This window comes from Galeopterus variegatus, unplaced genomic scaffold (genome assembly GCF_000696425.1).
Source record: "Galeopterus variegatus unplaced genomic scaffold, G_variegatus-3.0.2 Scaffold17415, whole genome shotgun sequence".
In the NCBI taxonomy this organism is placed as follows: domain Eukaryota; kingdom Metazoa; phylum Chordata; class Mammalia; order Dermoptera; family Cynocephalidae; genus Galeopterus; species Galeopterus variegatus.
Window position 1 is genome coordinate 7,725 of NW_007743526.1, and position 11,028 is coordinate 18,752.

At 37.0% G+C, this 11,028-nt stretch overlaps 1 protein-coding gene across 1 annotated transcript; it reads left to right on the top strand.

Annotated features, from left to right (window-relative positions):
- Positions 1 to 1,871: 1,871 nt before the first annotated feature.
- Positions 1,872 to 9,408, top strand: LOC103582699 (hemK methyltransferase family member 2-like; the record flags this gene model as incomplete). The annotated part of the gene is made up of 4 exons (XM_008564220.1): positions 1,872 to 1,955; positions 6,758 to 6,899; positions 7,914 to 8,134; positions 9,232 to 9,408. Coding segments are annotated over 3 exons (333 nt in total), but the record flags the coding sequence as incomplete, so codon positions are not given.
- Between the last annotated feature and the right edge of the window lie 1,620 nt (positions 9,409 to 11,028).

Sequence of the window (11,028 nt, forward strand, 5' to 3'; positions counted from 1 at the left end):
CTCCCAAGCGGCGTAAAATTATATTTGGTGGGTTTTAAGTACGTAAGGAAATGCGTAACACATATTTTTTAAAAAAACTGTCTTCTAGGGCTGGCCCGTGGTTCACTTGGGAGACTGTGGTGCTGGTAACACCAGGGCCACGGGTTCGGATCCCATATAGGGATGGCCGGTCAGCTCACTGGGTGAGCGTGGTGCTGACAACACCAAGTCAAGGGTAAAGATCCCCTTACCGGTCATCTTTTAAGAAAAAAAAAAAAAAAAGAAAAAGAAAAACAAAGATACTACTTATATATTTTCTTTGAACTGCAGAGTTAACAGGCTTATTAGGATGATAAAAATGAGATTGCTTGTAGAAACCTCAATAAAATAGAAATTCTAAGGCATTGTTTTATAGTAATATACGTAACTAGCCCAGCGATATGTCCAATATTTAGGTGGTATGTCTGGGTATTAACTTTGAATCACATAATGTAAAAGCTGTTACCCCTTTAAATCTCTTAGCCATTCTGATCACATTAAGGAGAAGGTCTGAGTTTGATGCTTTCCTTTAACACCTTTTTAACACTTACAAATGCCACCTTAACTAAGAGAGGTCAGGCATGGATTATTCTGAGACTGATAACAAGTAACTATAACTTAATAACATTTTTTGTCTGTATTGCATTTATTCTTATAGTCATTTCTATTTCTAGAAAGTAATACTAGGCCGAACCTGTGGCTCACTCGGGAGAGTGTGGCACTGGAAGCGCCGAGGCCACAGGTTTGGATCCTATATAGGGATGGCCGGTGTGCTCACTGGCTGAGCGCGGTGCAGGCGACACCAAGCCAAGGGTTGCGATCCCCTTACCGGTCACAAAAAAAAAGAAAGTAATACTGATTTTCCATTTACAATAGTAATGTAAAGCTTCCCTTTACAGCTAACTTATTTAACAAAGAAAGGTCCATTTAAAGACTATTTTCAGTAAATGATGATGATAGGTACCTGTGCAGATATGGGAAAACTTGTGAGAATGTGAATAAATAAAGTTTTGGACACTGCTTTGAGATATTTCAATATTCTATCTCAAGAAACAAGCTCAGAATTCATGGATAAGAAAGAGTATAAGGTGATAATTGAATGAAATGGTTCTGGGGTGAAAACTCACTCAGATACAGTGTCTTTACTTATGCCTGCGAAAGCATAGGATAACATCATCAAACATGATTTTTAAAATATTTATTTAACTCAACCAGAGGAATACTTCAATACTTTGCCCTAAATGTACTTTCCATAGAAAATTGCACCCAGTTTAAAGATTTTCAAAATGCCAAACAATTGCTATTTTCAGTGTCTCTTCCTAGTATTTTCAACTCTTTCTTTCATTGATATCCAGTTCTTTCAGCCAATACATTTGTAAGTAATTGAAGTGTAAAGCAAAACATCCATCTTCTGATGTTTTCTGTTATTCAGATACATTTTCTATAATCTCATAAAACATTTCTCTTAGTTACAGAAAATAAATGTTTAAGTTAGCAGATAGAGCTGAAAAGTTGTGTCCAAATCTATGCAGAATACATGCTACAGAATTAGAGCTTGCCTCCTTCTTATTTCACCTTCTCAGAGTGAATTCAGAATATAGACATATGTGCTGTTCTGAAGAGCAAGAGGCTTTGCTGAACGTTGTATGTTTATTCTGATAAATTTTAATTTGTTATTTTTAGTTTAGTGCACATAATCTTTATCTGAATGAAAATGTAAAATATTTTCATTTCTGTCTAGAAGTGTGAGCCTCTAACACATTTTTTTTAATAGAGTATTTTAAAAGATTTATTTATTAATTATTTAATTCAGAATCCAGCTTAAAACTCTGACTGTTGTTGAATACATTTAGGTCAAAGGCTTGCTACCAAGATTGAAGGAAAAAGTTGATCTTCTGGTGTTTAATCCCCCATATGTAGTGACTCCACCTGAAGAGGTAATACATGCAACAAAATTTTATTATTATTTTCAGCTACTTTGTCTCTAAAATCTTATGAACTTTATCACATGACATCAGTCAGCTGCTGTTAACACAGACTGTTCTGATTTTACTTCTAATAGTCAGTATCGGGTACTATTGGTAGACATAGGAAAGGAACTTGTGCCCCATATCTAGCCCTAAAAAATCCCATCCAAGTTAGGCCATGGTGTTTAAATTCATATGTTCATGTTTATATGTGTATATCATATGAACATATACTATATATATATACTTTATCACAAATAGCAGATTTGCAAAACAAAATATTTTTAATCAACCTTTAATTCATGTAGGAATTCCTTCTCAAAGTCCCAGGTTTCCTCCTTTTACAGTTACTACCCGAAAGTGGGAGGAGAGAGGGACCAATTCTTATTTCATGAGGGGAAAAGAAAGAATCTTGAAATATATATAATTTTTTTTTTTTTTTTTTTTGCAATGCATGGAGGAACTTTATTTTTTTATTTTTTTTATGTTGAATTTTATTTTTTTTAATTTTTTTTTCGTTAATTTTTATTTTGTCAATATACAATGTATATAATTATTATGGCCCATCACCGACACCTCCCTCCCTCCTCCCTCTCTCCCCTCCCCCCCAAGAATGTCCTTTCCGTTTGCTTGTTGCAACAACTTCAAAAAAGCATAGTTGTTATATTTTCTTCCCCCCCCCCCCCCCGGTTTTTTTTGTGTGTGTATGTGGGTAATGGTAGGTAAAACAGATTAATCTTTTCCCAGGAATGGTCAAGGCAGACAGAGTTTAATAATGGATTAAGACTAGCTTTCCTTTAATTATTGTGCTTATTTTATTCTTTGATGGTGATTCTCACGCAAGGCCGATAAACTTTACATTCACCTCTCCACCAGGATGGGGAAGATCTATTTGGCTGCTATTACTACTAGTGGCAGTTAAGCAATGAGAAAGCTTTTGCTGTACTGATATATGATCTCACATGAGAAGGAAGGAAGTCATTGTCATAAGGTGAACAGCAGTAGAGGGAAATGTGACTTAATAAAACTCTTTAGGAAGACACTATGGGAGTAAAGATCAAGAGTGATAAAAATGTTTCAGTCGGATAATTTCAGTCCTTGAGATCTAATTTAAGAAAATTATTCAACAATAGAATAAAAATTAAAATTCACAAAAATAGGTTTATTGCATCTTTATTTATGATGACAAATAATGTGAACCTGTGTATGTAACAGAAGAGAAACAGTTAAGTAAGCCATGGTCTGTCAGGTCTGGAAACTACCATGAAGACTGACTAATGTATGAAGAGGGGTTCCTGGGAACATGATGACTCAAATGGGCTTCCATTCTCCACGTCCCTAGCACTAACGTGGGTGCTTTTCCTAAGCCTGACAGTTGCTGGACATACAGATGATTGAGTGTAGGGAATGCCTTGGCTCTTTTGCAGTCCCAATGAAGAAAGCTACTGCCATGATTCCCATGACCTGAGCAATTAGCTAGAAAACAGGATCAAAATACAACAGAACAAAGATGTCCTGGAGCTTAAAAGCATGTTTTACTAAGAAAAAAAAAAAAAAAAGGTTCTCACAGAAGTAGAGAGTAGAATAATGGTTACAAGAGGCCGGGAGAAGTAGTGGATTAATGGGTACCAAACTATGTATCTACCCTAAGTAAATCATTGTGTACTATCTGCATGTATTGAAACAGCACACTGTACACCACAAATATGTACAAGTAGGGCCGGCCCAGTGGCACACTGCTACAGTGCGCCGCTTGGGAAGTGCGGCGGCGCACCCGCCAAGGGTTCGGATCCCACATACAGACCGGCCGCTCACTGGCTGAGCGAGGTGCGGGGGCAACGCCAGGGGTTGCGATTCCGTTGCCGGTCCCGGCCCGGTACGGGCGCGACACTGAGGGTTGCGATCCGTTGCCGGTCACGAAAAAAGACAAAAAGACAAAAAAAAAAAAAATATGTACAAGTAAATGTTAAAAATAATTAAATAAATAAGACTTAGAAGGCTTCAATAAAGATGTGCTTTACATCTCTCTTCTCCTCCTCTGAAAAAACAAAATATGTTTTATACAGTAAAACATTAGGAAATGAATGAAAATAGAATCTGGTCACTGTCAAAACCAGAACCAGTGGTCTGGAAATCAAATGATAGAAATATTTTAGTGCACAGAGCATAAAAATACAGAGAAGGAAATCACAAAGGTAAAAGACACTTAGAGATTAGATCCAGGAGATATAATATACAAATAATAGGAGTTTGTGCTTATAAAAAGTTGTGGCTATACTTACTAGTATATCAAGAAATATGAAATATGGTGCTATTAATTTGTACCTGTGGTCTGTGAAAGATCAGGAGTAGACACAGGAGTTAGCCCAAGTAGCAGGCAAACAGAAGGCCACCAAACATGACTGCTCCCTCATGAACATGGGAACCTCCCTTCTGTGGCCTGTAAGGTGGTGGTTGATGCCAGGTGATCTTCCTGGAGGGTCATCTCTAGCGCAAGCAGATGAATATGGATGAGCATCCCCTGGGAGTCATGTCACAGTAGAGTCCTAATCTGTTTTGGAGCAGAATGACAAGAGACAGGCCTGGCAGGGCTGTCGTCACCATGCATGCTGGCCACACCATCTTACCTGATGAAACATCCAGAGAATGGGCTCCACCAAAATAAGGTAGAAAACAAAGGAAGAAGACAACATGAGTCCCAGGAAAAGAGGGATTTCAACCCAGAGAAGTAAAGGGAAGGAAAAGGAAAGAGAAATTTCTAGGAGGAAAGTATTGATGAAAAACAAAGGAACTGATAAATTTCCTAATATGATTAACCTTGTGGAAAGTTATATTGAGAAGCTTATGATAGGTATGAGAATAAAAAGAATTAGATTCAAAGAAAATTAAGCAAATGGACACAGTGACTGCCCATCAGTAGCTAAATAAGATGTGATACTTTTCCACCAAAAATATTATACAGCCATTAAAAGAGTGAATTAGAACTACACCAGATGACATGAAGAGATTTCCATTAGTCCTTGTTGAGTGAGAAAAGCAAGATGCAGATAAGAATAGAGTATAATTATGTATATTTAAAATATGGACCTTTTAAAGCAGTTGTATGAATATATTTCTCTTCATAAAATTATATGTGTGTATGATTATAAAGGAATTATTTTTTAATGGGGAAATATATATCATATTAAATGAATAAAAGCAGAAGGCATGATTGTTTTTTTTTTTTTTTAAATGACCAGTAAGGGGATCTTAACCCTTGACTTGGTGTTGTCAGCACCACGCTCAGCCAGTGAGCTAACCAGCCATTTCTATACAGGATCCAAACCCGTGGCCTTGGTATTATCAGCACCACATTCTCCCAAGTGAGCCACGGGCCGGCCCAGAAGGCATGATTGTACATAAATAATTGAAACTAAAATTTGGACAAAGGCCATAGAAGGAAATAGGAAGAAAACAGTTGTGTTAGGGTTAAAGTAATTTTTGAGTGATTCCTTCAAAATATTCTTTAATTTTGAAAACAATATACAATGGGATCTAAAGATTTTTAATACTGCATAAACTCTGATGGATTTTGTTTCTAGAATATGATTAGATTTTTAGAGGAAACATTCTTCAGTGTATCTTTATATAATAAATGGGTTCCTAAAAAAGGTCTATGTGTTTCATACTTTAAGTGATCTAGAAGAGAGCCAGATGCATTGGGACATTTTGAAACTTTGTTTCTGTACGGTAGATCTCTTATAGTATAAATTCTCCCTTCTGGCTTCTTTCTAATTCTTATAATAAAGTACAAGAACTACTCTTGTCTCAATTTAAGCATTGTATTAATAGTAACAACTACTATTAAGCCCTTAATATGTGCAGGGCAGTGTCTCAAAACTTAAAATATACTGTCTCAGGCCGGCCTGTGGCTCACTCGGGAGAGTGTGGTGCTGATAACACCAAGGCCGCGGGTTCGGATCCCATATAGGAATGGCCAGTTAGCTCACTGGGTGAGTATGGTGCTGACAACACCAAATCAAGGGTTAAGATCCCCTTACTGGTCAAAAAAAAAAAAAAAAAAAATACTGTCTCACTTATTCCTAACAGTGGATAAAAATAATGGTACAAATAGAACTATTATTTTTCTAACTTTACAGATAAGAAACTAATTCACAAAGATTAGTAATTCACACAAGGTCACACAAACTAGAAAATGTGAAACATATTCAGCTTTACGGCCTCTTTGTCAGCAGTAAAATGCAAAATATATACTTGTTTGGTGATGTTACTTGTCAGAAAGATTCAGTATGTGATCTACATGAAGCTCAATTTCATGGAGTACTACTCTGCCATAAAAAAGAATGAAATTCTGCCAATATAGCAACATGTATGAACTTAGAGAAAATTATGTTAAGTGAAATAAGCCAGGCACAAATAGAGAAATTTCACATGTCCTCACTTATAAGTGAGAGCTAAAAAAAAAATGAACAAATTTTATAAAGATAGATACAACAATCACAATAATACATTGAACTTTCAAAAGGAGAGAACAGAACTGAGGTTACCAGAGGTGGGGAAGGGGGTTGGCGGGGACAGTTAGTGAGGAATTGGTAAAGGGCCACAAAAAATGATTGTGTTGTATAATCTTGAATATACTAATTATCCTGATTTGAGCATCACATATTGCACACAGGTATTGATATTCAGCTGTGTACCCCACAGATATGTAAAACCAATTATGTTTCAATTAAAAAAAAAAAACAAAAAACAGTCTTTCTAATTGTTCATAGGTCGAAAATCACGGAATTGAGGCAGCTTGGGCTGGTGGCAGAAATGGTCGAGAAGTCATGGACAGATTCTTTCCACTGGTTTCAGATCTCCTTTCACCAAGAGGATTATTCTATTTAGTTACCATTAAAGACAACAATCCAGGTAATACAGATCAGTTTATCATTTAACTATTTACTGTGCAAAAATCAGAAGTGAGTAATATAAAAGACTATAATTTATAAAATAGCTTGGAATGTTAATGAACTTAATCACTGACAACAGCTAATACAAATTCATGCTGAAAAAGGAAAGAGATTTTTAAGAGGTAACATTTTCTGGTTTTAAAAAGTATTGTCTTTTTGGGGGGAAGTTTTCCCCCCATTCATAAACTAATATTTAAATACAAAATCCCTGATTTCTTCTAACACCTCACTCTCAATATTGTGACTTTTCTCTCTACCCTCTAGTCTTCATGACCTTGACAATTCTATTTACTCTTTCGTTCATCTGAAGTTTTATCATGAAAGCTATATTATTGGATGGATTTTTATACCTTGGTTTTCAGAGTACTTCATAACTAAATTGACCATAATCTTTCTTCTCTTTTTGTATACACCTCAAGTTTGATTTTTATCTTATACCTTATGTCCTCAGCCCCTTAGATTACATCATGATTACTAGTTGTCTTTCTTTGGTAACTCCATTTTCTTAGTTCAGCCTTTAGTTTTATTTATTTGTAAAAAGAAGATTTTGCTTTTTTCAATACAGCTGAAAGAAATAAGTTACTTCATTTACTGTCACTGTGCAACTTCACTATTCAGTTTGTCCATACCTTCATCGACCTTTTTCATCCAAAGGAATGCTAAAGGGCAGAAAACCTGATGACTTGCTGCAATAACAAGTATAATTAGTGTTTCTGTTGAGTCCAGAGTAGGCTGCCACAGCAGAGCAGGCCACTTAGTCTAATTAGAATCCTCAGTCACACTTTGAAAATACAGTGTGCTCTCATTTTTCTGAAGATTAAGTAAACTTTAATAGACATTTACTTGGTATACCTTGTTTTGTCAGGTGAATATAATTTGTAAAGTCTGTGTTTACCATCTTATTAAGCTGTTTAGTGACCATACACATCACCAAATAATTTAATTGGATTTTACCTTTCAATTTTTATTTTAGAAGAGATTTTGAAAACAATGAAGACAAGAGGTCTTCAGGGGACTATTGCACTTTCCAGGCAAGCAGGCCGAGAAATCCTTTCAGTCCTCAAGTTTACCAAGTCCTAACATAAAGTGTGAGCTGACAGCTACTGGAAGCTGAATGCATTGAGCAAATTTTGAAACTGAAGTCATTCCTTGGTTAAAAAGGAATTTTATCAGAAATTTGTCATAAAGAAAAAGGTAAAAGGTGGGGCATTTCCTTTCACCTGGGAATCAGGCCCAGAGAAATTTGCACAAGTGCAAGTTAATATGTATATTAAATTTATAATTTGCATTTTATATGTTATATTTAAGTTATAGGAAAGGATGTTTATTTCAGCATTACTTATAATAGCAAAATAATGCAATCCACCTAAATAGCCATCCTGAGGAGAGTGGATAAATAAATTGCAGTATTTACATTTCACTGAGCATGCAGCCATTAAACATGAGTCAAGTCTGCGTATACCTAGCGAGAGGGGTCCACGGTGTGCTATTGAGTGAAAAGAGCAAATTGCAAAACAATGTTATCCTATATGTATATTTTTGGAAAACCAACAGAGAGGGTATATTTGTATGTGTACATAAGAAAGTCCCAGAAGATAAATAACAGGTGAATAAGGAACTTTTACTCCTCTGTGGTGGCATTTGCATTTCCACAATAATGTTAGGACATTATTAAAAAATTGTAAGCTTAACCAAGTGATGACTACAACTGCAGCTGCTGCACCAGATGTGGTTTCATTGCTTGAAAAAATTGACACATCCCCCGGTGCCTGCTATGCAGCTGTTGATCTGGCAAATGCCTTTTTCTCCATACCTGTCCATAAAGGCCCACCAGAATCAGTTTGCTTTCAGCTGGCGAGGCCAGTAATGCACCTTCACTGTTGTATCCCAGGGATGTATCAACTCTCCAGCCCTATATTATAATGTAGTTCACAGGGATCTCGATCGCCTTTCCCTTCCACAAGATATCACACTGATCCATTAGACTGGTGACATTATGCTGATTGGACCTAGTGAGGGAGTAGTAGTAACTACTCTGGATTTATTGATAAGACATTTGCATGTCACAGGGTACGAAATAAATCTAACCAAAATTCAGGGGCCTTTTAACTCAGTGAAATTTGTAGAGGTCCAGTAGAATGGAGCATGTTGAGATATCCCTTCTAAGGTGAAGGATAAGTTGTTGCATATGGTAAAAACTACTGTGATTAAATTAGGGATCTTGAGATGGGAAGATTATCCTGGACTATTTGTGTGGACCCTAAATGCAATCACTTATATCCACTAAGAAGGAGGCAGAGGAAGATGCTACCACATAAGAGGAGATGTGATTGATCATGGACGCAGAGATTGGAGTGATGTGGTCAGGAAATGCCAGCAGAAGTGGGAAGAGTCAAGGAACAGATTCTCCCTCAGAGCCTCAGGAGGAAGGAAGTCCCCTCCTGACACCTTGATTTTGGCCCAGTGAAACTGATTTTGGACTTCTGGCCTCCAGAACTATGGGATAATATATTTCTGTTATTTGAAGCCACCACATTTGTGGTAATTTGTTATAGCAGCCACAGGAGACTAAAACATCAGGTGATGATGCTGCTGCTGGTGTTAGAAATAAGGAAATAAAAACTAATAAGAAATAACAAACCTGAATAATCACATGCCTATTATGAAATCCCCCTCAGAAAACAAATAATTTCAGGCATACATGATTTTCTAGGTGAGTTTTACAAAATTTTCAAACGGATTTCATTTTTATACAAATTCTTCGAGAGAATCAAAAAAAGAGAGCCTACTCCCTGTGTTAGTGACAATTAACTTGCTGAAACAACCCTAAAACCTCCATGGCTTAACAAAATAAAAGGTTATTGCTTGCTCAGGTTATGGTTCAGAGTGGTTGGGGAAAGAGGGGGAGTTACACGGAGCTCTCAGAGTTCCATGCAGTTATGAAGAAACCCAGCATCTTTCCATCTCGTGATGCCACCATCTCCAACATTGATTTCAAGGATGGAGATTGATACATTGGTAATTTTTATGGGCTGGGTTCCATAAATGGCTTCCATCACTTCCACCTATGTTACATTGTCGAGATGCTGACATGGCCCCAACATAATTGCAAAGGTCTGCAAAACTAATTCAGCCATCCCAGGAAGAAGAGGAAATAAAGGGATGTTACAGAGAACTAGCAACTTTTCCTTTTTGGGAGGAGTCCTTTCATTTATTATTCTCTGTGATTCAACTGTGCCTGTCTCGATGGTCTGCCTTGTCTCTTCTTGCCCTTGGCCACATTTGAGATGTTATCTGATACCACCATCACATTCCACCTGTAACCTTTAAATTGCCATGGAGAGGGAAAAGAGAATGGAGGATCATGCAGCATGGGAGGTTTTTATGAGCCAAACCAGGACGTAGCATACATCACTTCTGTCCACATTCCAGTGGCTAGAACTTCTTAGGGACTGAGATATTCTTGCAGTCATTTTCCTGCCCAAGGGTGGTATTAAGTTATATTCAAGAGTCATAAGATTTTTTTGAAGGTGCTGTGGGTTTTTTTGACAGCAGATTTCCTCAGAAACTTAGTAGACTTCTTTTTGTTGTTTTGGTTGCTGGCCGGTACAGGGACCCAAACCCTTGACCTTGGTGTTATCAGCACCATGCTGTAACCAAATGAGCTAACCAGCCAGCCCTTCAGTAGTCTTCTGATACATTTGCTGCCAGTCAGTCCCACATACTAGTCACTACGTCCAGTTAATTTTGTCTTAGACATAGTTCTCAAACCTGCTTTATATCTTTGCTTCCTTATACCCATGCCTTTTCTCTTAAATGGTAGATTTGGAAGGGATGATTGCGCTCTTAATCTGATCTTAATAAGTATGTTATTCATTCTGTTTGGGGTCTAGAAGCTGTCAGATTTCTCAATCATTCAATACCCCATATTTGTAGACTCTAAGGCTTTTCATCATTTATAAACTGGTCAGTTTTTTCCTATAATACCTTACCAAATGCAGTTAATAACAATCAGTCAACATCCACAACAAACTCCACCTCTTTCCCTAAGCCTCAGCTGGTACTTAAATACTGCAGGTCACAGTTTA